Here is a 27,032-nt window from a genome sequence, read left to right on the forward strand (position 1 = left end):
CAAAACTGCTGCAGAGGTCAAGAAAACATGTTTTAACATAACTCTCCATTCACTACCTAGCCACTACATGCACACATGGGATTAGAGGCGACGTCTTGAATTACACGGCTACCTATTCAGTTGCATTTTGGTAATATGCAAGAGGAGAATGATTTCTTAGTCTGTTTTCCAAAAGACTTAATACTGAGGCATCTTTCAAGACCTCTCAGTAATAACATGTAGTTGTTTCAGAGGACTGCTGAATATTGCATGGTGCTGCTCAGCAATTTTCTTTTTAACCAGCCAGTTCCTCCAGGGAAGATGTACTGCAGCACAAGATTTGGGGCCTTAGAGTCAATTTTGCAAGTTTGCTGTAAAGGAAGATATAGTTTGGTTTTCTTGGAGGATTAACTTGTCTCAAAATACCCAGACAGCGTGACAGGAAGCAAAGAGAAGGCTGCTGATTGCTTGGTTTAGCTTAGTTGATAAGTCAAACAGTCAAAATAACACGAGAGCTAAAAATAGTACATTTTGCTGGGTAAACAGAGGGATTCTGTCCTCCTGACCGAAGCAAGTCACGAAAAACGGCTGAAATGAAGCGATAATTTATGCTAACCAGAATTCCAACAGGTTTCCACATTCCCAGCAAAAACCTTAGGGCAAAATGAGCTGATTTGCAGGGCACAGTGGTGCCACCGCTTCCCTCACCCTTCACTGAGACCTGTCTGGGTGATCTGATTGCTGATTCCACTCCAAACCACCCTGGAAAGCCAGCCAGTCGTGTCCCTCGTGCAAGACACAGATGGTCACTACCTGCGTGCTCAGTCCATCCGCAGCCTCCGCGCACATGTTTGCAGCCACCCCAGGTCTGCTCTCGGGAAGGTCTCCGAGGAAGGCGAACTATGGGGCAACAAATGAAGGCACACAAAGATTATCGTTCAAAACAGGCTGAGCTGCTTTTACAGAGCATGGAAAGGAGGTTTCCAGGATCTCCCCAATTTGCCAACAGCACTGAATAAAACTCCACTACAGATAATGGAACTTATATTTATTTAACAGTAACATATGGTATATAAATAGGGTAAATACTTTAAAATATACAATATATCACATTCGGACATTCAGTCAAAGAAAGGCAATTCTACATGTGTAGCTAAAACATTAATCAAAAGAACAATGCACAGAGAAAGAAGCAGATGGTAGAAACACATCAGGTCTGGGGAACAGGAGCACGCAAAAATTACAGTAGTACAAACCGCAGCTCGGGGGCTGATTACAGAGGTCAGGAGCCACAGGAGCTGTCACGCGATGCTTTCTGCGGTGCATGCCTGTCCCCAGGAAGGTCTGGATGAGCCACAGTGATGGTTTCCACACAGCTTTGCCCTCCTCCTACAGCACCAAGCCAGTCAGAGGAGGCGGGGAAGGAAGAGACCAAGGCCTGGACGCGTGCCTGGATCCCACCAGTCGTGCTCAGGGGGACAATGCTGCATGCATTGGGAACAGGAGATGCCTTAAAGTCTAGGATACTGGCATTTCCCAACCTGGAGGCCAAGTGTTGGCTGATGCTATGGGATTTTTGGCTTCACGAGCCGCACAGGCTGCCCCCTCAGATCAGCGTCAGCAGACTCCTCAGCCCATCACCACAAAGAATATCTGAATAACGCAGAGTGATGGGTACAAGACATGCCACCATACCCAGCAACTAGGTTTTAATGTTTCAGTGAGCACTGCAGGCCCCAGCCTGACGATGCAACTGATCTATAAACAAATTTGGGCTACAAACAAATTCGAAGAAGCAAATTCCCATCAGGGTAAGCCAAGTGCTCGACTACACGCTCAAGCTGTGAGCAGACCAGCGTCCAGCCCATTTCACTAAATGACCTTCACCCACCAGCAAACAACCAGGAACGTTTAGAGTCACCTCACTGGGACAGCCAGCTTGTCACACTATGCGAAAGCACCTTTCTACCATGTGCCAGCTCTTTGCTTATTAAATACACTCACACCCATCTCTGTCTGCTCCAGCTGGAAAAGCAGTGACTGATTGTGAGGAGGTGGTTTCCAAACCACCTGTCCCCTCCCGAGGCAGCACTCCTACCTTCGTAGGCTTGACATCAGACAAATCCCGCTCTTCTCTTTCTCCTGACCCAAGCACCCACACCAGCCAATGCAGTATCCCCCACTGGCCTGCTTTCCCAGTTATTTCCTTCTTGCTGGGCACAAGCAGGATGAACGCTTCCAAAACTACCGTGCAATGCCAAGCTCGAGCCCTGCAGCTGCAGAAACTTTACGTGAGCATCCCTGCACTGACTTAGCTAGATGCCCCTGGTGCCTGCGTGGCCTCTCCAGCAGCACTAGCTACATCAGCTTCCCTCCAAAACTACATTCTTGCAAGAGCTGCAGCATGGCCACAGTCCTGCAAGGCTTAATGCAATGCAAAGAGCTGCAAATGTGTCTTGCTGCACATCCCTGCACACACACTTGGCATCACAGCTAACGCCTCCTTTAGGAACAGCCAGAGCCAGTAACAGTAGTTTTTCATTTCCTCTAACTTTCTAGGTATAACTTGAAATATTTACAGCAAACTAAAGCCAATCCCAGGCTGGGGTGATGGGGAAAACCCACCAAACGCTCCCCCAGGCAGCACACTGTCACTAAGAGCTGACCAGCGCTACTACATACACTCCCAGAAGTGGTGCAGAAGTCAAATGGGTTTACCAGCCATAGTCTCAGCATGACAGAGGACATGCTATGGTGCTCACCAGTATTTTTCAGCAAGACCAGCTATACAGCTTGCCGATGATCTTATCATCCCTCATCTCCCTCCCTTCTTCCTCCATTTCCCAAATGGATGCACTGTTCCCATTCAGTTTACTAAACTTCAGTGCAGGATGCCAAACCCTTTGCACGTATCTTTACCCTTCAGGATCAAAACACGTTTGGAAGACCAGCTGTCCACTGCACTGCTGGGGAGGAAGTAAGAGTAATAGAGCTGCGCAGGAAACCACCCACACTGCTGCAGCTTCTCTCTCAGCACTGTGAAGCCATTAATGCAGCTGCTTTGCCCTCCAGTGTCTGCATCCAGCATTGCACCGTTAAAAAAGACCCAAATGCTACTCAAATCAAAAGCATGCACAAAGGTTTCAGGTTTTTGCCCCACTAATTACAACTAAAGAAGTACAAAAGGTTCAAAGCAAGATGAGCAGGAGGCTAGAGACCCATGTGAAAAATGCATTGTTATAAAGAGCATTACACTTTTGTAATATTTATCAACACTGTAGCTTCTTCTGATGACTGACTTAAGAACCAACAGGGCAGTACAAGGGATTTTGGCAGATGTTGACATCAGGCAGGGAGAATCCAGAAAAGCACCAGCTTGTCTGACCACAGGGAAAGCTGCTTTTCAGGGTCTACACAAAACCCTGTCACTTCCACATCTATTCCCAGTTCAGGTACTCCTTCAAGTGTCCTCCCTTTGCCTAGTTAAACTCAGACAAACCATTGTAAAATGCAGTCCAAACATTTTCTCTGGGGTGAAGCAAGATGGAAACACCTTAATTCTCCCCTCCAGGGAGCTTGGACCAATATCCTCTAAGTCAACACAAAATAAATCCCTTCCTGATTCTAGCTGGAAAAAAATCAGGCTCCACAACTAGTCTAGGAAAGCCTCTACACTGCTGGTATTAACCAAATACAATCCCGAATTGTCTCCATCTTAGTGGCTCTGGCCTCTCCCAGAAGCCACGACCTTTGTCAGCACCATGCTGAAAATACCTTGTGAAAACAGTTCCTTCTCCACAATCCGTGCTCTTGATCAACACCTGTATTTGCAGTGCAATGGGCACACACTTCTGCCCCACAGCTCCTGTTTACGGAGATGAAGCAGAACTTATGACACAGATAGAGTTGTATAGAAATGTAAGAGAGATGTTGGTATCTATTCATATATTTACACATGCACACATGTGCTCTCTTGTCCACTCCTTTAGGGTAAATGAAAGCAACAGCAGAATCAGAATACAGAGTATGAACCATGAAATATTTTCAGGTTTTTTATTTTCCATCGATCCTTAGCTAGTTTGCAGCATGTACATGTCTCCATATGTGGGGTGGTGGTGGTGTATAAGGTTTATATCAGCAACTGTTTGAAAACAGCAATGTACTTCTGTATTATCTTTCCCTGTCACTCGTTCCCCAGGTTAAAATAAGGTAAAGTTTCTCTCTCTAGTGCACAAACTATGGAAAGAAGTAAAATCAGAGTCACCTTGTATACGGGAACATTGCATAAGGTCTAGTATAAACTGAAGATATTTTCACTATCTGATCACAAAAAAAAGTTTTACAATCTCTAGGGCTCTCATTTTTAAATAATAAAAAAGTATGACAAAATAAAGGGAAGTACTTAGGTACTTAGATAAAACCTCCAACTATTAAGTGCAACCTATTTTTGACAAGATTTAGTAAGCAAAGCAGGACAGAAGCCTGCAGGTGAATGAACCCAGACTGAAATGCAACACAGACCGTGATAAAACGCAGCAGCACAACATCCAGAACTCAAGTAACGAATGGGTGATAGACATGATCCCTGAAAGAAAAATGAAATAGCCAGCTGACAGCACCAGCAGGGTGCTGGAGCCCCAACCTGCAAACTTCAGAAACAACACCAAGTTGGAAACTGCTCTCCAACTTAGGTAAAATATCCAAGTGTGGGGTTTCCAAACATCAAGAAATGAAAAAAAGTGTGGTTCAATGTTTCTTAAAGGTTATTTGACAGAGGAAAAATGAACCAGGTTATTTAAAAGCTTGTTCTTACTTGGCAGGATTTACTCAATGAAACTTCAATGTTCTTTAAAACGTATTAACTCAATTCAGTTTTGAAGCAATCTGAACCTCCCACATTCCTGTGAGCAACTATCAGCTTCTTAATTCCTTGTCCCTGGTTTATTTCCAATTTAATAGGTTAAAAAAGATCTTCTTTGTCAAAATACCAGCCATAAGAGGAGAATGTGGGAGGCACTTGCAGAAACAGCAAGTGAAGATAGATACACATGCCTGGCTGGGCAGAGGAAATGTAGCTGGATTAGTACAAAGTTCTCTCTTCCAATTAACTGAGCCTTGTGCTTGCCATGCAGAGCCTCCAAGGAGTCTGCACACAGGTGGATATGTGGCTTTCTGGGAAAATGAACGTTGCAGTCACAGTTACCGCCAGACAAAATGATGGTCTCCGGAGCTGCCATTATGAATGCAACATGGCACAAAAGCCAGGGAAGCTGCACAGCTTCACCTTCCCTGCTGACTTCCATGCGCAGAGGCAATTGTACGGGAAATGTTTTGTGTATTCCCTGCACCCACAGGAAATTGAACTTTCTGCCCACATGCATCGAAGGTTAAGAACAGACCATGAGGACAGTTGTACCCTCTTACTTCACCCAACTCCTTCCAAGCCTTAATTCCTTTCCAGCTACAAACTCAGATTTGCTCATTTGAACCAAAGCTATATAAATATATTATATAAAAAAATAACAAACACAAATGCAAACATTTACCAAGAAAGGAAGAAAAGTTACAGTGAAATGAGGCCTTGTTATTGTCTTGAATCAGGCAAGCCAGGAATTTCCTTGGGGAGGCTTGTCCGTTTTCAGTCCCATTCCAATCACGTGGCTGTCTATGCATCCTCCAAACTACCTAACATACCCTTGTCAACAAGGTGTGCTTTTAGCGTGTTGAAGATGTGGAGCTGCTGGTCTGGCCGCAAGGTTAAGAACTGCTGGATCAGTTTGCTTGGGTTAGGACCTCTGAAACACAAGAGCAATCATTACCAGTGAGTTGTATTGCTAAGTCTCAATGCTCTGGGAACCCAAATGCAATTTCATCCTAAAAACAGGCTTGAAATAATAGACATGTTGCCTATTCCTTCAGTGGTTCTACCCAGGGAGCTTAACTCTGTTTCACAGATGTGGAAATGGATTCAAAAGGCATGTGATGCTGAACTGTAACCAACCAAATCAAATCTGTTTCAAGAGGGCTGTGGATTTTTCCCCTATTAACAGATGCAAAAAGCCAAGCAGCCACATAAATTCAGTTCCTCAGCTCCTCCAGTACATCTTCTGTGCATCTATGGGCTTTCTTCTGTGTTTGGTTACCGAACATCTGCACACCGCAACAGAATTAAGATTTTTCTGCTTGATCAGTTCAGGGGAAACCTTGTTCAAGATTCACAGGTGTGCAGAAGTGACATGGAGGAGAGGACTGAAATAACAGACCTTAGGAAAACAGTTTGTGTTCCCACCTCTGCATGATCCTTCTGAGACATGCTTCCCTTTTTCAAGCCCCCAGTCCCCCTCTTTCTTTGTCTTGTATTTCTGGATGTTAATTTCATGGGGATACCAACAGTCTTGTATTGCAAGCCTGTACGTCATTTGAACTTGACAGAGCCCCCGAACTTCACTGGGAAGCAACTGATACCTGATAAAGCTTGCGATGTACACATTAACAAAGGTAGCCATCAGGTACTGACAGTCAAAGCGATCCATGATACCTCCATGCCCTGGGATTGTGTTGGCGAAGTCCTAAGCAAAGCAGAAAGGATTACATTGAAGTTTCAAATGCTCATTACCTGTACTTGCTTACGAACATCCAGGCACTACACTCACATCCTTGCTCTAATTTGTCCCAGAAGGCAAAAGTTAGACTAAAAAGAAATTCTGCTTGACCTCTCCTTGGTTTTAAAAGTTTCTCCTTTATGAAGGCCGCCAGCGCCTGAGGGACATAAAGCCTTAACTCATCTATCACTCAAAGGTCAAGGAAGGCTAATGTTTATCTCTTGCAACTCTGTCCTGCCTTTCAAGTCATCTTAGCTGCACAGAGACTGTTTACATGAAAACCAGCCTGCAAGGCATCAAGGGAAGGCTCAGACTGCAAAATATCCTGACTGGGTTTTTGTTCCTCTACCTCAAGTTCTGCACCAAAGCAGTGTTTAGAATATCACAGCTGAAATTTCCAGGTCTCTCCCCACACCCAATCAGTTAAAATGAATTGTATCATGCCCCCCAGTGTTATTTGTGACATTCTCTCCCTTCCCAAACTTCCCAACCTGCCACTCACTCCTTGGAGCACAGAGACTGCTTAGAGTGGCAGCGACTGCTTTTTAACTCTACATTTAAAAATGTAAATGACCTTGCAGAACCTGGGTGTCCTCACCTTAATTTTGAAGGCCCTCTTAAATCCACTAGCAAAGAAGCCTCCAAATGGCCCAATAAGGGAGGCAAAAGTAGACAGTGCAATACTGTGGATTTGGAATGGATACATCCGGAGTGTCTTCTGCAGGAAAAAAAACACATCAGAGAAGGATTTCCATCAAGAACAGTACTGCTCACTTCCTGCCCTTCTTTCTGTCCTAACCAGGCTTTAGACCAGCTAGTTTTCAAATGGGTTCATGTCCCACCAGACTTGGGACAATTGCTTTGGGTCTTAAACCCACATAGGTCATCACTGAATTCACCCTTCTTCTGGATGTACCATCATCCCTTGTCATGTTCCTTTCAATACCAGCAAAATAAAGCCCTGATCTCTTTTCCTGATGTTCCTATCCCAATAAATAAGACCTCAATCAAAAGACGGAGTCCTACCCAGCCCACCACGGACTGCAGCACCAAGGGGATGTTGTACTCCTGTAACTGGAACAGCTCTGATGGCTCACAGTCCACTGTGAAGCTGTTGGTGTCATTGTTGAACTCCACGGGACAGGTGAAGCACCGGTACCCAGACATCACATAAGACAGCTTGAAGGAGAGAGAAAAAAAGATGCAGTAAGAGAAAGCAAGATTAATGTTTTCCTGAGCAATGACGCAGAGGTGCAATCAAGGGAAAAGGCCACTCAAGGAGACACAGCGAGGAGGGAGCCACACTCCCAGCTTCATTAAGAAGATTACTTTCCTGACAAGCAGCAATTGGCTAAAGGCAGAGGAAGGATTGTTGTTTAGTAAGTGCATCTGTTCAGCAAGCAGTGATCAGAGCCCTGGACAAACAGGCTGAGACAGGCCGCACTATTTGGCTGAGTGGACGGACACAACCAGACACACAGATTATCACAGAAACAGGTAAGAATACTCGGAGAGCACTGATTTCCCCACACAGCCTTTGAAATGATGCACAGAATTCATCCAACAGCAGCCCCAGATGTTTTGGCTACCCATGTACAGCATCTGTGGAAGTACTATAGTCTCTCCCCTTCGAGAGACAAGAGAGAATGTTTCAAGGACAATTATTCTACTGAAAACATCACAGGGTCTAACAGGGACCAAAAACTTCCTCCAATACCCTGCTCCATCTGCAGAATCTGCATGAAGCCCATAACACAACCATCCACAAGTTCAAATCCTGTTCAGTAAGGAAAACATAGTTTCTGAGAAGAGCCAGTAGAACTTAAAGCTTGGGTGCATTTTTTAGCCAAAACTATGTCACCTTACATAGGGAAAAGACCAAAAAAATAAGCACCATGATTGCTACTTACCAGCAATCCAAACAAAACAGTGGCAAAAAAACCTCCAATAAAACCCTCCCAGGTCTTCTTCGGGGAGAGCTGCCAGAGGGAGAGAAAGAAGGGGATAATTACAAACTGTGCATTTATGGTCACTGCCACACACGTGTGCAGCCCTTCCTTGCTTGTGAATTGCTGAGGTAAATATAAATTGCTGCCAACAACCAAACAGAGTTTGGTCAGAACCTGACACTAACACCTTGGACTGAAATGGTTCGTGTCACTTCACAACCTCAAAGACTGGGGCATGCAACAAGTCAAATTTGGAGACTTGCTTCAGACCTGTAATAAGTCACATCAATGGAGATCAGAACACAGGACTAAGACCTAAAGAAGCCAAAATGCCATCTTTTGTCCAATATAGAATTACAAACCTTGATGAGCGGGGTGCGGCCAAAGAAGAACCCAAACATGTATGCCATGATGTCATTGCAGATCACACAGGAAATTGGGACAATGAACCTAGATGGGAGAAGAATCAAACTGTTGGGAAGTGCCAAAATCAGACAATTCCAACTTAACTAAACGGGTAGTTGTTTTGAAAGATGTTTTGCAGGGCCATCATATCAACACCTCCCTATCCAATGCAATCTCACATGGTAGAAAATGGCTTAAAACTCTCAGAGCAATCTGGGGGGTTACTCCAGTGTTCTGGACTAAAGAGCAAGTTGTGTACCCAGAATGGCCTGTTTTAATTAAGCACATCTTCTTCTGTCACACGACATGCTGTTAGATAGCCACCTCCTTTCCTCCCAGAGGGGCTGCATTTTCGCTGGAAGCAGGCTGCTCACAAAGCACTCTGGGACAGCTGAGGTGCACACGGAAACATGCAATCCTAAAGCAGCCAAAATTAGTTCCTGGCATTGCTGGTTTGGGGAAGATGAAGCCTGACAGCCCCACCATGAAAAGGGCTTCCCCTCTGCACTGCAACTGTAGTAAGCTGGTGAAGGTGCCACACTGCAATTTCCTTTCTTTCACAGCGCTGCTTTTAACGTTATGCTGGCAGCTCTACCCCAAATCGAGTGCTGAGCAGAATTCTGTTCATTTGCTAGACATGAGTGGACAGAGAAGGCACCTACACAGGCCAAGCACTGCATGAAATGTCCCTGCATCCCCGAGCAATATTCAGATGCCTCTCTACAGCTCTCTATACTGGCAAATAGCACAAAGCAAGTCCTAAGTTGCTGAGGAATCATTCAATCTTTTCCCTTTCTATTCTGAACAGGTTAGTCCCTGATAGGAAGCACTTTCTCTCCTTAGCCATTTATTTAAAAAAAAAAAAAAAAACATTAACTCATAACATGGTAAGAAGACGCCAGGAAGACCTTATGGTGGCCTTTCAGTATATGAAGGGGCTTATATAAGATGGGGAAAGACTTTTTATCATGGTCTGCAGTGACATGACAAGGGCCAACAGTTTTAAACTGAAAAGGGATAGATTTAGATTGGATATCATGAAGAAATATTTTACAATGAGGGTGGTGAGACACTGGAACAGGTTACCCAGAGAATTTGTGGATTCTTCATCATTGGAAGTGTTCGAAGTTGGTTTGGACAGGGCTTTGAGCAACCTGATCTAGTGAAAGAAGCTCCTGCCCACAGCAGGGGGTTGGAAAAGATGATCTCTAAGGGTTCCATGCAACCCAAACCATCCTATGATTCTAAGATAATCTCTATAAGGCTGCAGAAATCAAAGCAACTCAGAACACATGGCAACTCACCATATCATTCCTTCAAACAGGTTGTGAATGATGAGGTGCGACTGGGTAACAACAATTAGCAACGTCACATGGGTCCATCCAAACTGGAAGAGAAGACAGCATGCAGTCCAGCCTGCCTAAAGACCCTGCTCACACACATCACTGGCACAAATCAGATGCTGTTAGCTACCTCTCAGAGAATGGCTCATGCACATGTGCATTTCTAGCATGCACCTTCACCATAACAAACACCAAGAGGCATGAAGAGCAGGGAACAGTTATCCCTAGTAATTTATAGGCATGTTCTTCAGTTCAAGCCCAGAGCTGACCTTCACTGGGCAGGCTTCTGCCAGACCAAGTGTTCTTTAGCCCACCCCTCTCTCATACATCTCGCCCAGCCTTCTGACTAATTGAGAAGAACAAAAGGCCAATGGATATCCAAGCTGCACCCCTGTGTGCTGATTATACTGAAAAGCAAAACTAACCGTGTTGACGGTTAAATATGAGCAACACCTTACTGATGTTTGAGAAAAGGGAAACATAGCCAATACACCCTCGTGGCAATCCACCCTCAGTACAAGAGTCAAATAGCCGCCTTGTGCAGTCATCTCGGCGTGCAGAAAGTTTCTTAAGAGCATCCACCAGTGCAGAGAGAAAAGAATGCACGACTACAAGGAAATTCGGTCAGGACACCTCCCTAAACGAACAGTTTGCTCACAGTAACTCTTCTTCAAGGCAGTGTTACGATGCACAGCCAGCACAGAAGCATCTAGTGGAACATATTTATCTATATAACATTTTCAAGCAGCCTACATTATTGATTCTTCTGCCTCCAACTGGGGGCAGCCAGTCCCTGTATTTAACCTTACCATATAGAACTGGAGGCGATAATGCTTCTTCACCAGGCTCAAGACAAACATGCAGAAACCTAGTGAGAGACAGAAGGAAAGTGAATGAGGGGGACATTTCTTCAAAAGTAAGAAATACTTTTTTTTCCCCTTAAGAGAGAATAGTGCACAGCTCCTTTGTTTTTTTCGGTTGGTTGCTTTGGTTTTTTTTTTTTTTTTCCTGAGTAAAGCACTATTATCTGGAAGTCATAAAATATTGTTGCCTTCAAATTATACTTAGACAAGTAAACATGAAGCCTAACTGTCCCATACAGCTTAGGGAGTCTCCTTCTACAAAGCCTCATGTAAGAGATTTGTCACCACGCAGACAATTTACAACATCACTGAAGAGCAGAGATAACTTCCTGTAGATACTGCATTGGATACAATACAGGACAAGAGTAGTTCAAGGAGATTTCTTCCTCCCAGTCCAGACAAGTTTAACCACCAGAAAATGTGGTCTCTACCTGTTAAGTACAGGGCAAAAGAAATGAAGCGGTGGTATTTGCTGAGAATTCGCAGGGGCTCCTCCCTCTGAACCAGGGTGAAGAAATAATCTGTCACAGTCTCACCATAGAAAAAGTAGTTAACGCAGAGCAAGAAGTACCTGTGGAGAATGCAGATGCTCGTTAGCAGGAACTCTAAAAGGCTCCTGGAGAAACACAGAAAGTGGCTGATTCCTAAGGTCTTTGTATTGCTCTGATACACTGCAAACAGACATCCTGCAAGTGACAGCCAGATCTTTATTTCCCCCAGTTTAGAAATATCACCTTCATTTCAACTAGCGGCTACATCACTCAGCTCCACTTTGCAATGGATCATACTGTCTGGGTTTGGTTTTGGCCTTCTGATGCACAAGGACTGTCTACCTTTAGGTGGCACTCCTCAACAGGCCTCTGCGAGGGAGCTCATGCATTCTAAAAGAAAACAGCCCATATATCCCAAAAGCACTGCTCCTGCCCTCTCCCCAGACTTCTCTTCTCTGGCAGACAGAGTTGCACAGCCCAGCTGTGTCCCAGTGTTCAGCCCTGCTTCACAACCACTTACAAACTTCCACCCACCCACGCAACTATGTCTGTCTCTTAGTGGTGACGGCTGTCAACACTGTCCCTTGCACAGATCATGGGATTCCAATGTCCACGCTTCATAAACAATGGGACAAACTTTATCAGTATGGGCTCTTTCAAGACACTGATGCATCAGGATTTAGCGGGGCTTTTTCTTACAAGAGCCGCTAACACATGACACTGGTCAACACACAGCAATTCCCTGGTCTCTGGTTTGGAGGTAGCCAGATGATTCCCTTGCTGCCTGTCTGCAATGAGGTGAAGCATGATTGCTGCACACAAGCATGGGGAGGGGAGCAGTCACCCTACTCACCAGCTGAGCGTCCTGAACCAGGGCAGGTCATACGAGTGATACACATTATAGCCAATAGTGATAATCTCATGGAAACATTTGATCTGGACACACATCACCTGCACAAAAAGAGAGCAGCAAGCTGTAACACACGTTTGTTAAATACCTCCTTCCTCGAGGACATTAAAAATGTGTCAAAATACAAGTCTCTGAGCTGCCAACACCAGCAATGGTCCCAGCAACCTTCTCCCCTATTGCTGTGAACATAAGGGCATCTCTCTGGAGCACTTACTATCATCATTAAGACCATGGGTCCCAAGTAGATGATGATGAAGAAGAAGGTGATCATTGCCAGAGTGAGGATGCCTCTTACCCACCAATTCTTCCATCTAGGCCACAGAGAAGGAAAGAAGTTAGAGAAAGACAAAACAAAGCAAGGAAGCAGGACAGCACTTCTGTTCTCTGCGCATCATAAGCAGGAAACTGAGCCCTGGAAACCCCAGATTTCTTTTTGGTGCTGCCAAAAAGCAGCAAAGGCAGACCTTGATTCACTGATCAAGGCCCAGCTGCAGCAGCTGCAAGGCTACAGTTCAGCTCAATCTTCCCTACTATGAATGTCATTAATACAGAAAACATTAGTCAGGAACAGAGCATCTCCACGGGCGCTGAAATGGGATGGGAGAAGTGTTTGTCGCTGTTCTACTACAGGTTTCCCACACCTTGGACAAGCTGCATGATTAGTTCAAATAATGTATGAATCATTACCCCTCCCTGCACTTCTTTTCAAGAGGACACATGGGTCCTGATGTAGCAAAGGATGTCGTACCTTTGCTACTCTCCAAGAAATCCTGCCTTGAGTCTCTCCCAGCCACAGAGGACATCTGGGAGCAATGCCTTCTCCTGTGATATGAATAAGGGCTTTTGCCCAAAGCCGCATGCAAAAGCCATTCCCAGTTTGTTCTTAGATCTTGTCCTTATCAGCACATATTTCTCATGCATTCCTACAGAAGTGGGTCACACTAGCAGTTAAAAACCACCACAGTTGAGTACTGAAAGTGCTATTAAAGCTGAACACAATGTCTTCTGCCCCACTGAGGCCTCCTTTCACCTTTCAAGACTAAGCACACAACAGGGCTGCCCTCCCGCAGCACTCCTCTGCCCCGGTCCTCTCCCACACACAGCAGCCCTGAGTGCTGCACTCTGCTCTCCCCGCTAACATTGCCATCATCTTCTGCTTCCTGTGGCCTCGGGGACACCTTCCTGTTTGCATGTCAGGGAAGGAGAGCGCAGCACTACTGGGAGCTGCTTATTCAGCTTCCATCAGCCATCACCATGCTGCCAGGGCTAGAAAAGCCACAGTGAAGGTGCAGGGGCCCTGGCAGCAGAGGGCAGAAACACTCAGTGAGGGCTACCTTGAGGACAGGTTGGAGAGAGCTCTGTTCAGGACCTCTGGAGTGTCATCCGATGTTGGCACTGGGAGTGATCCTCCAAATTCAGACTTGCTCTCACTGTCTGATGCTGTCTCTCCATCCAGCTTGTTCTCAGACTCTGACTCCTGCAACTTAAAGAGAGATAAAGAGCTTAACAAGGTACAATGACGACAATGAAGAAATTCAGACCAGCCCACAGGATGCAATACTTACTGCCAGTCTGCTTCTGCATACACGAGAGAAAGAGGGCAAGAAAATATTCATGAGGTTATACCCATGAGAAACAATACCAAGTGTTTTAGGTGACTTGGATGATGGCTTTTACTCTCTAGCACCCTCAGCAGGAGCCAAAGGATCTGTTCCCTCTGAACTGTTAAAGATGCCTCACAGTTGTTAAGAAGTATCTCCAAGTGCAGCAAGTGCTTAAGGGACACAGGCTTGTTAGCGGGAATTTTTACAAGGTCTCTCAGTCCCCAGGCAGATCTCCAAGTATGCAGCATCGCCCAAATTAGACAGAAAGAAAGGCCTCCAAGTAGACAGGCTCAAGGCTTCCAGACAGACTTTTCAAGTGCAAACTTAATATGTGAGCACTAAAAATAACATCGAGCCCATCCCCAAAAAGCTGAAGAGGAAGAACATGGCTTATCGCTCAGGCCCCACCATCCTTTCTGGCCAAAGAAGAGACCTGTAGCGGAAAGAAATAGCATGTGCTTTCCCTGCCCCTGGTATTATTGCTCCAGCACCTAGCTCAGAGCAAAGTCCTGTATTTAGGGGTAAATAAATAAGGGTGAGGCGGGAGGCTACTGAAGGCTGCGCCAGAGGCCGGTGGTGGGAAAACGATTACAAATGACCTCCTGGCTCCCAGGCAGTCCCGTGCCCTCTCCTCGGGGCTTTTTCCTCCAGTCCAGCTCAGGAACAGAGGACAGATCCAAACGTGCATGCTTTGCCCCTCATTTCAGCAGCAGAACGTCATCCTGCTCCTGGACACTACTTGAAGCAAGGAAGGAAAACGTCAATCCCAGGGGGGCGCTTGTGCCTCAGACAGGCAGAGCCCAGGCCTCCAAGCATGGGCTATTTTAAAACTCACTGAAAAAATAGCGTGTTTGCAAAAAAAGCCACGAGGAAGCCAAGCTGAAAAGCGCTGGGAGCCCTGCAATCAACGCGACTTCATCCCTTTGGGCCACCTCCAGGCTCCCCCATGCTCAGAAAGGGGGGACCCCACCAAAACAAGCATCCCCTGGGACTGGCTTGCTGTAACCACATCGAGGGGTATTTGTGGTTCACTGGAGCAGTACGACTCGAGTAGCAGCTCTCTCCTTTAAGGCGGGAAAAGAAAAGGCCCCATCCGTAAGGTATCCGTGGCTGTGGGCCTGGTTCTTAAAACAGACAAGGATAGCCAGCCGCTGGCAGATAGAGACAGCTGAAAATGTGATGGGGATCGCTTCCGGGGGCGAGTGAAGCGCCAGCATCGCACCAGTCACACCCTGCACTGCCTCTTCCCTGCCCGGCTCTGCACTTGCTTCTTTCCCTTCTCATTAACTGGGGATGAAGAGGAGAGCTAAAACAAACTCCTCTGCTGGCACTTGCAAGGGTTTGGAGAGCTGGTGAAGAAATACAGCTTGGCTTTATTTCAGCTGTGATTGACCTGTAAAATCCCCTGGTCCCACAGACTTCCAGAGAGATGCAGTGCAATTTAGCTGGGAGCACTGTAAAGATCAAATCCATAAGGGAGCTGCAAATGGCAGCAAGCGAAGACTGGAAATAATAAAAACTCCCCAAAGACCATGAGTATCACAGCCTACAACACAGCACAGGTGAGGGGCGCTGTTCTTGAGCAGGTTTGGGGAGAGCAGTGCACTGTCTGCAACCACTGTCTGTGTCTCACGTTGCAATGCTTTCTCTACGCTTTCCCTAAGAAATGAATTCTCTGAAGAATTCCCCTACAAACAATCTGAATAACAGAGAAGAGCTTCACATCCTGCCTGACCAAGCTCAGTTTCTCCTTCTGGTCTTGTAGGTTACCTTTAGGAAAAAGGATCTTTGCTTCTTGTTTCCCATTTTACAAACAGAAAAATTAAGGCAGCTGATTCCAATCAAGTGAGTAAGGAATCGCTTAGGTACTTAGCCTGTACAAATGATGGTGGTTACTCTAAAACCAAAAACCTGAAGTAGAATTTTAATGCAGTCCAAGTATCCATCATCTTGTGTAAGTCCCAGTCTCACTGGTCATGCGATAAAAGGTCCAAGCCTGCCTCCCTGCATTTTATTCCCAAAGCACTACCATTGCAGGGCTAAGTGCAAAGCAGCCAAATTATTCCTTGCTTGTAGCCCATAGGATCAGAAGTTTCACAAAGTGCTCGGAGACCAAAAGAAAGGGAAAGAGCACTGATGTTTTCCTCTCTTCCACTCCCGGCCAAGAAAAGGAAGGATAAAAGCATCTGCATAGCTCAAGGGACAGAGGAATTTGATGTTGCAACCTAACAGCTGCTTGGACGGGCAGAGCAGATCTCTGCCACAGCCCAGCCAATGGCTTCTTGTACAGACACCGATGTTGAAGCTAAAGGGACATGAAACATAATCAGTTACCTGATCCACTGGATTTCAGTGCAATGCTAAACCATACCTCGTGACATGAAATTAGTTGGTCCCTAAGAGCAGGAGCAAAGCCTCATGGAATCAGTCCAAGAGCGCATGCATCCCACTTTTCCCCACTTCACTCCCAGCAGTGGGAATTGGAGAGGTTGTGCAACAAATATGCAATATGCGAAGCCCCAACAAACATTGCCACTTTATTTCCAGAGATTCCAGAGAAAGGAATCAAGAGTTTTGTCACGGTAAAGAGACGACGTTAAGGTGCAACGTTACATGCTGGACTCATTCCTGGTGCATGTCTTGCTTGTTCAATTTAAGCCTGAAGGGAGTGGGAAGGAAACATTTCCTCTGACGGAAGAAATCACCAGTCAAACTGATGGTTAACATACATTTTAACGTCTTAATTTTGAAAACAACTGAGCAGCGTCAGAAATCAGCTTTTCTCCCTACTTAGATCTCTCCCTGAAATGGGGTGATGAGATTATATAGGACGTTGTGCCAGATATAGGCCGTGGAGAGCACTCAGGAATTGACATGATTTTCACACCTTTTATGCAAATTGCAACCATCAGCTCACCAACCATCAGTTTAAGCAGCTGAGCAGGATGCTAAGTAACTTGTTAAAGCCTGGGCATGATGCACCCTGGTCTGGGCTACTTAATCCAGCTGCGGCATTGTAACACCCTCCACGCGTTCCCACCACTATCTCACTAGCCCTCAGACTGAGCCAGACAGATCCCCGTCGACAATGGACAATCATCAGGCAGCAACGCTTTCACAAAGCGGCTTGTGGCAGCGAGAATGCAAGCTGGCACAGCCAACACCGAACGATGCTCACCAAGGGCTATCACCGCTGAAAACTGAAGCTCATTACAGAGCTGCTGCTTCCACAGAGGTTGTGACTGTGAGGAGCAGGCCTGGGCTACGTTAAGCCAGAGCTTGCAAACAGGGTGTGTGCAGTAGCGGCAGCACAAACAGCATTTTGGGGAAGCTGGGTCTAACAGACGGTGTTCTGCCATCGTTTCTGCTGCTTCCCCCAAGAAACACCAAGTTTCTGATGCCTCTTCTGTGCTGTTTCCTCCAATCTCTGCAGTTGAAATGAAAGCCCAGAGAGACTCAGACTTGCAACAGGTTAACCTAGAAGTCACGACTTGTCTCCTTTCCCAGCCATTGGGCCTTGCAACATCCTTGGGCCCTGCAACAGACATCTTTTGTACATTTTGTTGTTGTTTTTAAGATTCTTCCTAAAATCAAAGCTATTTAGCCACAGGTTCTTGTGACTTTGAGGTAGCACAACCAACACAGCACAACACTCATACCTAAATGCTGCAATCTTGAACCTAGGTCTCATTCAACCAGATGCTGCCCAGACAAATAAAATTGCAGCCCCATCACCTTTCAGCAACCCCACCACTTCCCACTGGTGCTACTGCACCAAGACGTAGCTGTCTCCGGCTGTATTTAATCTGTGTTCTCTTACCACGTCCTGCCCTCTTCGTTTTTTCCTGTTAGCTCAGCAGGTGAAACATGCTCTGCCTCTCTCCTCCCAGTCAGAAAGAGGGCAGAGCACAGTGCAAATGTGTAATGAGATGTTAGAAATCTGTGTGCATGCTGCAGAGCTGGGGAACAATTAAAGCCCATTAGTAAGAATAAAACAAGCTTTCTGTCCAGCTACCTTGGAATCTGGCTTTATTCTTCCCATTTCCTTTAAAGGGTACACATTAAGTCTACTAAAACACTATCAGATGCAGTAGCTTTTACTGGCTTTGTTAGCAATATGGAGTTTTTAATTTAAGGGCAATTTTTTAATGCAAATCTGCTTGTTCAGGAAACCCATGACTCCTTCTTCAATTTGTCAACTCAAATATTGAAAGCTGCTTTAAGAATCAGGAAAATAACTAATGCAGGAATACAATCAAGATACAGCAATGTGTATTTTACCTTAATTAGTTGACTTCTACACAAATAACAATGGGAAGAAAGAATAAAGCCTACAGATCTCTGCGAGTTTTTTCTCTTGCCTGGTGAACCAGAGCAGATGTGAAAAAAACAGATACCTACTTGCTTGATACACATGTGAAATCAGTAGGTCTCAGCAAAATTTGTAAACAAACATTTTATCATGCTTAAGACAGATTCGTGGAGAAATGAGTCGTCTTAGCTTTCGTTGAACAACTTAACTCCTGTAAGCAAGCAGTACAAAATTTGTGCTCACATTGCAAAAGGGCTTTCTTGCAGCAGAAGCTGAGCGCTGTTTTTTTTTCTCTAAGTATCCATGACATGATCTCAGTTGTCATAGAAACAAGCAAGCTATCTCCCTGCCAAAAAAATCTGCCTAACACAGAGATACAGTTAAGTATTCAATGCTGGTGGATTAAATTAGTCCAAGAAATCCCACTATTTGTGCACCTTCCTTGAAGCAAGGCGTTGCTTTATTTAGACTTCCTGCTAGACTTTAGCAAAAAGCTGTGATGGAGAATGCTAATACACTGCTAAAGAGAAAAATAAAGTTGCTTTTTGAGGCAATAAAATTGACACCTAGAACAACAGTGGCCAACTGTATTAAAGCCTCTGCTATTCTCACCTCTGAGCACGTTTGCAGGACCTAGGCCAACATGATTAGTCTAATGGATACAAACCCAACAGCCTCAGTTATAAAAATCTCCACGTTTTGCAAAAGTAGCTTTATGTCCCGTGTCCAGAAAAGCTGTCTGCTCTTCCCCTCTCCCTTCCTTGCTGCTTTACCAGCACGGCAGTGCTCATCTCCAACAGCTGCCACGCCACAAAGCCCACCTCAGCAGATCCACAAAGACCTCTGTCCTCAAGGTGGCATCAAGGCAACACATCCTCCCGTCGCTCCCTAATTACAAAATACTCTCTTCTGGATGTTTACAAGCTTAGAAGGGTGAAAAAAGGGAGAGAAGTTCGGAGACCATTACCGCTAGAAGGAAGATGCACAAGTGCCCGCATTTGATTTCTGCCAAGGTTCTAGAAAAGCCCAGCCAAGTGGGCACAAAGTATCTCGTGCCATAGGGAGGCCTGGAGGAACACGCTCGAGCTTCAGTGCAGTTATTCTCAGGGCAATTAAATCCAAGTATCCCACCACACTAGTGCCTGCTTGGTTCCTGAAAACCCAACCAGTGATGAAGGTCAGCATTCATCTTTGTTGACATGGGACTCCCTTCTCCACCACCCCGTAAAACAAACCTCAGTTGAAAGCACGCAGAAATTAGGGCATGCCTATAAGCTGAGACCAGTAGTGGGTAACACCACAAAAAGCATAAATGTTTGCATTGAGGCTGACGTATCTAAGAAAACACCCATTGTCATCTCATACCCCTGATGCTGCCTGCTTTGTTTTGAACACAAGCAAGTTCAGCTCACTGCTGGGATGTGACCAGGGGTTTGCGTAGTTTGCCTTTAGCAGAACTGCCTGATACAAGACCCTGATCTCTGTGTCAGCAAATATGATTCACGCAAAGTTGCACATCCCCGTGATTCATTTGGCTAATCCTCTGCCTGGCCCCCAAATTAGCACAAACTCCAGGCTCTGTTTATTCCAGGAAATCAAGAAGGTAAATGCATCAGCCTTCAAGTCCTTCAGAGAAGCTACTGTACACAAAGAGTACAAAAATGCATTGCCAGTTCTGTCATTCCCCCAGAATTTCCTACTGCTAAGAAAGCAACCTGCCTCCCCCTCTAAAACACTTTGACAGAGATGTTTTGGAGGTAGGTTTCAGTGCTGCGTTCTCCCGGATCGAACTGGCACCTCTCTGCTATCATGGCATTTACCAAACCAGCAGACTTTGCTGTCCCTGCAGAGACAGAAAAACACGTACAGAAACAAGAAATAAATCTCCTAAGTGCCTTTTGGAGCCCGTGTCTGAAAGAGGCTACCCCACCTTGGAGCTGCGTCTGCACGGTTCTACACAAACATTTCGATCGGTTGTTATTTTGAAGAGCTGTGAGCAACAAGAGAGCACCAACAGCTCTGCAGCAGCACATACTCTATTTGTATCGGAAGGCTAGTACAGGAAAAGTCTATTTTTGTCATCCGAAATGAGAGCTTGTATCACGCTACGGCTGATGGCTTCTGACCCTCAATTCCTCTGGAGTTATATATGTTTTTCCAAGTCCTAATCAGAAAAAAAAAAAACAACTTACCAGTCTAGTTAATTTGCTGACTGTAAGGTGATCACAGAATCAGGAAAATCATAGGTTGGAAAAAACCTCCAAGACCATCTGGTCCAACCGTGATGCCACCCTCTTGTTCACATTCCTCTATCAATCACTCCAGCTGGCTTTATTTGAACTAATCAAAGAAAGGAGGCATACAGGACTTGGCCCGGTCTGTTTACATGTAATTCTCACAAACCCAAATTAACAGATTTCTGAAGACACAGCTATCATTATAAACCTACGGGCTACTGAACGACTTGTTCTAAAGCGAAATCTATTAATCTTCATGGTCCTTTATGGTCCCAGGAAATGTAAATCAGAGAAAATTCATGTGAAGCAGATCACCAACAGGGACACATACTAACCCATTTTGGGTGAAAACAAGAGAGCTACCGATAGGCAAGGTAACCACCTCAAATTTCTGCAGATGTGTCCTGCCCAATACAAAGAAAAGTGACAGTATTCTTTTCTTTAAGAAAGTAAATACTTATCATCCTCTTGGAAACACCGTGTCTTCACGTAAGTCGGTTTCCTAAGCTTTTATCTGCATGTGTAGTCTACCCTGGTGCACACCGCTGCTCATTAAAAACAGGCAAGAGGATAAAATGGTTTTCTTGCCACATAATGTGGGGTATGTGGCTGATGGACAGGAAAGTCAGCCCACTGTTTAGGGAAGGATATGGCATGGCCCTGCTGGAAAGGGAAACACAAACATCTCATCCCAGCTTTCCTCTTCTCAGCACCAAGCATCCTTCCACTCCCAAGAATCGCCCCCAGCGTACCATTTGCAAGCGCATGGCTTCAGCAGTGCAAGCAGACGCGACTCTCGTACGAAGCAGCTCATTTGAGTGCCGAGCAAGAGTCCTGACCTCATCCTGCGACGGCGGGCCAGAGACAGCACGAAAACCTGTTGAGAGCCACAGGTGTGCCACAGCCTTCCTCAATCACCCTGTACCACTGACTTTCCAGCATACGATGCCAAGACACAGCAGTGAGTGAGGGTAGACCACCGGGGCAGCAAGAGAGGGAACTCAGTAAGAAGCTCCCAGATCCACTAAGACCCAGCGAGACACTTCAGAAAACAGGTCAGCCATCTGCCTGGAGGTAACGGCAACTTTTCAGATGCTGCCAAGAGAGACGTGAGCTTAGGAAATGTAGCCCTCCAGGCCCGACAGAAATAAATCATCTAGTCATTAAATAAGGATGGGAAACACAAACCAGCTCTGTCCTTTCCAAAGGGCTGAGTAACAGGGTTTAACCTCAGTGTTGACAGTCTCCGCGCTTGCTCTACCATGCACGAATGCTGCACACACCTCCTTGCAGACTGGGAAGGAAAGGACCTCCTTGCAGCTCAAGGCGGACTCATCCAGTCCTTCAAATGACAAAATCTTCTTGGGATTAAACTTCTCTGGCATCACCAAAAACGTGCAAGGAAGTGGGCAGTTCAGAAGAGAGTGTGCATTTTGCAAAAAGAAATAGTGGTCCAGTCAACCACCACCTGAAGGAAATTACAAGCAGCCTGTAGTTCTTTCATCAGCTCCACAGCAGGCCAGAAGCTGGCTTAGGTGTTAAATTTTACAGCCAGTTATAATGAGCTCCCTAAGAAATGTAATCAGTCCGATTTCTCATTGCCACAACTAACAGTGACAGATAGCAATGCATTCCTGTTGGCAATAACACATAAAACTGAACATTAAACAGCAAGAAAGGCTGAAATGTATTCTCACATCAGACCTGAGACTGTTACTATCCACAAAGAATAAATGAGACTCATGCTTCAGCACAAGCCAGAAAAACTGATGCTCAGTATCAAGCCTAAAATCTTAAGAGCTATTTAAAAAATAAAACCTTGGGGTGGGTCTGAAAAATGGCTTGTAGTTCTGCCTCTTTTAACCATGGGTGATGAGGAAGAGAGGCATCACTGAGGTGGTTTATTCATTTTGGTCCTTCAAGAACATCATCTCGTATCACAAACTCCCAACAACTAGGAGCTCTCCTGTGACCTGGGCAATAACAGGATTCGAAACCATTTAAGTCTTCATGGCTCCTGCACTGTTATTTCTCTACATCCCGCACCTACCCTCTCCTGAGCCAAACACCAAAACTGGAGCTCCTCCATCCTTTCCAGCACATGCCAGGCAGCCCTTCACTCTCCCAGACCTAAGAGACAGTTACTTGTCAGCACCAGCATTCAAACATCCAGCATTTACTTCGCTCAGCACCTTCACGGCACTTTAGGTCACTAGGGCAACCTTGCAAAATGCCTGGAAGTGCAAGAATCACGAGGCTTGGATACCAGAGTCCATTGCTTTTTGTAACACGATATGGACGTATCCGGGTAAAAAGTCATGTCACCAGTCCACTGAGCTGTAAAAAAAAAAAAAAATCCCTCTTCATCAAATCCTTTCCAAAGCATCGAAACCTTTCACCCTTGCACACTACATGCCTGTTCTTCAAGCCCTCATGTCAGCGAAACAACACCCCTTGAAACCACTGCCACCTCTTTTCCCATAAGAAATGAGAATGCCCGGCTGCTGTGGGTGCGACAAGGTGCCCAACGCTGCCCAGTGGGAAAACTCATCTGCATGGGCCGTTGCACAAAAATGCCTGCCAGCACTGTTGCTGCACAGAGTATTTCCGTTTGCTTTTGCAGCTGCCACCCCTCTGAAAAGGGACGGTATTTTCCAGAGATACACTGACTGCCGGTGACAAAGGGGTGGGTAAACAAAACCACAAGTGACGTAAGGGTGTGATCTGTAGCCCAGACAAGCCTGCCTCTCAACCATCCTGCCCTCCTCCCCTCCCACGGGATAGATGCCCGAGAACCCCCCTGGATTTTTTATAAGCCCCCTGAGTATTGAAAAGCTGCAATAAGGTCACCCCAAAGCCTTCTCTTCTGCAGGCTGAACAGCCCCAGCTCTCCCAGCCTTTCTTCATAGGAGAGGTGCTCCAGCCTTCTGATCAACTTCGTAGCCCTCCTCTGGAGCCATTCTAACAGATCAGGAAAACACATGATCAGGAAAAAGAGCAGGAGAAACCCTCTGTTCTCCCTGTCCAGTCAAATGAAGCACAAGCCACTACTGAGAAACGATCTTAACAGCCCATGGTCTAGTGGGAGGTGTCTCTGCCCGTGGCAGGGAGGTTTGAACTTTAAGAAAGTTTTTTTTGATCTTTAAGATCTTTTTGATCTTTTTTTTTGATCTTTAAGGTCCCTTCCTACCCAAGCCATTCTATGATTCTAAAACAGCAGAAACTTTCAGGACAGCAGAAACGTTCAGGAGCTGTGCGTGCATTGTGGAACAATCTTCTTTTACACCTTTCCTATTGTTTTTGGGAAAAAGTGATTGCGTGGGATGCATGCAGCACAGGACAGAAGGCAGTGACCTCCTGTTTTACATAAAGAATGAGTCTGCCAAGCAAAGGGAAGAGTCTACGAAGAGCAAGGGAGGATGGAATCTATATGGAAATGATAAACTAGAACTTGCTTCAATCACCTAAGCTCAGATATCTACACATGAACAGCAACAGTTAACAGCATTTAAGTTATTTCGGCTAAAAGAACGAATAACATCAATACAAGCTTCCCTGGTGTTTTTTTTTTTTTTTAGCTAGAGAGATCAGATGGAGTTCACTGATCAAACAGATGTTGCCTTCTTCCTTTTGGAACAAAGAGTGTGTGCTGCACAACAGTTTTACGAAAACTGATTCTAAAAGGTTCTTGCACGATGGTCTCAACTGCAGCAGCACAGATTCAGCTCTAAGTATTGCTTTGTGCCAGAAGGGAGGAAAACATCAAAGCTGTGACACTGTACAAGGGTTAGAGGACCAGAAAGTGAACCCAGCCTCCCTCTTTCATTATCCAAACAGAGCAAAGTGAAAACAAGTGCAAAATACAACTTTCTGGGTCTAATCTTGAAACCAGCCTTATTGTTTACACCTCATTTTAATTTGTTCCTTTTAATAAGCTGAGAGGTCTTTTCAGAAGACACAAGTTTTTGTAGAATACAACACGCATTGCTAAATTATTTTTTGTGGCAATGCCAACTGAATGACAAGGCAGAAATGGGAATCTCCCCTCTTGACAGCGATACTGGCACGTAATGCACCGGGCAGGCTGAGACCACTGATAAACAGTACAAGCGCAAGCAATTTTGCTGTGTCAGTTTTATTCTGATGTTAATCCCAGACTCTGCCAGGCATTTCCCAAGCACTAAAACACAACAGCCTGAACTCAAGGGAAGAAAGAAAAATCTGCCACTCAAGTATACTGCCACGCAAAATGCAATGCTGTACAGTTTTTCTAATAGCAGTATTGCTGTTACCAGGTAACCTCCTACCATGCTTGATTTTAGCATTTTTGGGAAATTCTCTGCCTCCTGTAACTGCCTGCTAGTGGTGAGAGACATCATGTTCAGCACCTCAGAGGAGCTGTTGCTCATTGGTTGAAAACATCTTTTTTTTTTTTTTTTTCTCTTGCAATTCATCTTAGCTACTTTAGGATGAGCAGTATGACATAAATGTTCCCTCCCTCTTGTAAGGTACTTCAAGTCATCAACTCCAAGGTAATATTAGAGGAGCCTTTTAGGAGGCTCATTATATGAAAAAAAGCATACTTGCCTGAAGATGACAAGACTGCACTCAAAATAGCGGCCCTCTGACCTTCTTTAAGAACACATCACAAGCAGCCAAAGCAAGATCGCAGCTTGGCCGAGGGAGTTTGTTTGCATACCAGTTAAGCTGCACTGGTACTTCCAGGCTTCTGAGGGACGTCTTCCAACTCCCACAAAAGTTCTGGAATATAAAAGTCCCTGAAGACTTTCTGCTGCAAAGTAAATTCCAACTGAGCCAAATATGCTTATTTAGAGGTCACGTTTTGCTCTATGTACAACAACAATGAAATAGAAGCGGTCCTATTTCTGTCTTTATGGAGGTCGGCAGATCTGGATGTCAGACAACTTCACGTAACAGTCACAAAAAGGCAGAAACCTTGGATCCGCATGAAGGCAACCTGTTCTTGATGCTGTCCGAGCTTTCTGTTCCAATTCCCACCCTAATGACATCAGAACAATAAAGCTTACCCAAACCTGACTGTGCAGCGTCTGGCAGGTGTTAACCTGGCATTCAAAACAGCATTACATGTAATATTTAACAGCATTAAATGTATTATCTCAATTGCAAAGGCAGCTTTGCATGATGATTTCATCCTTCTCTGAATCGTGTACTTCATGCAGCAGCAGAGGAAACACATCAATATGACGCTACTAAGGGCAAATGGACAAGCATCGGGCTGCCCCAAAATACACGCATTTAACGGGAAGGCAGCAAAGAACTGCTTCTCCCTCCTGGTTTTGCTCTCTGTGACCCTGCAGGTATTATTTATGTCGCAAAACTTTCTTTTGCTTGACTGCTCATCCCTCTTGTTCCTTTACACGCCGGGGGGCACATGAGTAAAGACGACAAGGATGAAGTCGTGACTCACTGACGGCCAAGCTCGATGCACCCGACCGCGCTTGGGTTTTAAACAGAAGAGATGCTGCAGGAAAACGGCCGAATTCCCTTCTCAGGGCTATTCTTCGGAAAGGCACAACCGGAAAATGTCATTAAACTACCCAAGTTCTGCTGCGAACGCGCATCTCGCTGCAGCACAGGGCATGCACTCGGGGATGGCACAGCGCGGACCGGGGATGGCACAGCGCGGACCGGGGATGGCACAGCGCGGACCGGGGATGGCACAGCGCGGACCGGGGACGGCACAGCGCGGACCGGGGACGGCACAGCGCGGACCGGGGACGGCACAGCGCGGACCGAAGCCTCCCCCGTGAGAAGGGGTCAGAGCCCCCCGGGCCAGCCCTCCCCGGCCCGGCCTGGGCCTCGCTGGCTGCAGGCGGAGCCCGGGGTCCCCCCCCCACGCGCCCCGGGGCGCCCAGGCCGCGCTGCCCGCCCGCCGCAGGCCCGCCGCCCGCCGCCGATTCCCCGCTGCCCGCCGCCCCCGGCCCGCTCCCCACCTTCTCCTCAGGCTCCCGCGCCCCGCCGGGCTCCCGGCCCAGCCGCTGCCGCAGCTCGCTCATGACTACTCCGCCGCCGCCGCCGCCGCCGCCCCCCGCCCGCCGCCGCCGCTCCGCGCCCGCCGCCGCCGCCAGAGGGAGGCCGCGGGCCGCGCGCCGCCGGCCAATGGCAGGGCGCGGGATGGCCGCGGAGGTTGGGCCGGCGCCGCGGCGCTGTGTAAGCCGCGTGCTGATTGGCTTTCTCCGGGCGAGGGGGCGGGACTAAAGGGGATGAGCGGCGTCGGGGTCGCTCGGCGAGCGGGGAGGCTGTCACGTGAGCGAGGATCGGGCCCCGCCGAGGCAGCGGAGAGCCGCCTGCCATT

General features: G+C 46.3%; 1 protein-coding gene across 3 annotated transcripts; it reads right to left on the reverse strand.

Moving 5' to 3' along the window:
* Positions 1-1,012: 1,012 nt before the first annotated feature.
* CDS2 (CDP-diacylglycerol synthase 2) lies at positions 1,013-26,916 on the reverse strand. Of its 3 annotated transcripts, none has more exons than XM_066983498.1 (13): positions 26,671-26,916; positions 13,877-14,025; positions 12,757-12,853; positions 12,486-12,583; positions 11,573-11,712; positions 11,088-11,146; positions 10,240-10,322; positions 8,893-8,980; positions 8,492-8,560; positions 7,608-7,760; positions 7,180-7,299; positions 6,445-6,548; positions 1,013-5,774 (listed from the first exon to the last, which is right to left on the reverse strand). In XM_066983498.1, exons 1-13 carry the CDS (start codon positions 26,731-26,733, stop codon positions 5,645-5,647), a joined length of 1,353 nt encoding a protein of 450 aa, XP_066839599.1. In that variant the 5' UTR covers positions 26,734-26,916; the 3' UTR covers positions 1,013-5,644. The 3 variants fall into 3 exon arrangements, with proteins under 3 accessions (XP_066839599.1, XP_066839598.1, XP_013054688.2); XM_066983497.1 differs by having other exon boundaries at positions 13,877-14,019; positions 26,671-26,833; XM_013199234.3 differs by lacking the exon at positions 26,671-26,916 and adding an exon at positions 14,108-14,173.
* Between the last annotated feature and the right edge of the window lie 116 nt (positions 26,917-27,032).

This window comes from Anser cygnoides, chromosome 26, assembly GCF_040182565.1.
Source record: "Anser cygnoides isolate HZ-2024a breed goose chromosome 26, Taihu_goose_T2T_genome, whole genome shotgun sequence".
NCBI lineage: Eukaryota > Metazoa > Chordata > Aves > Anseriformes > Anatidae > Anser > Anser cygnoides.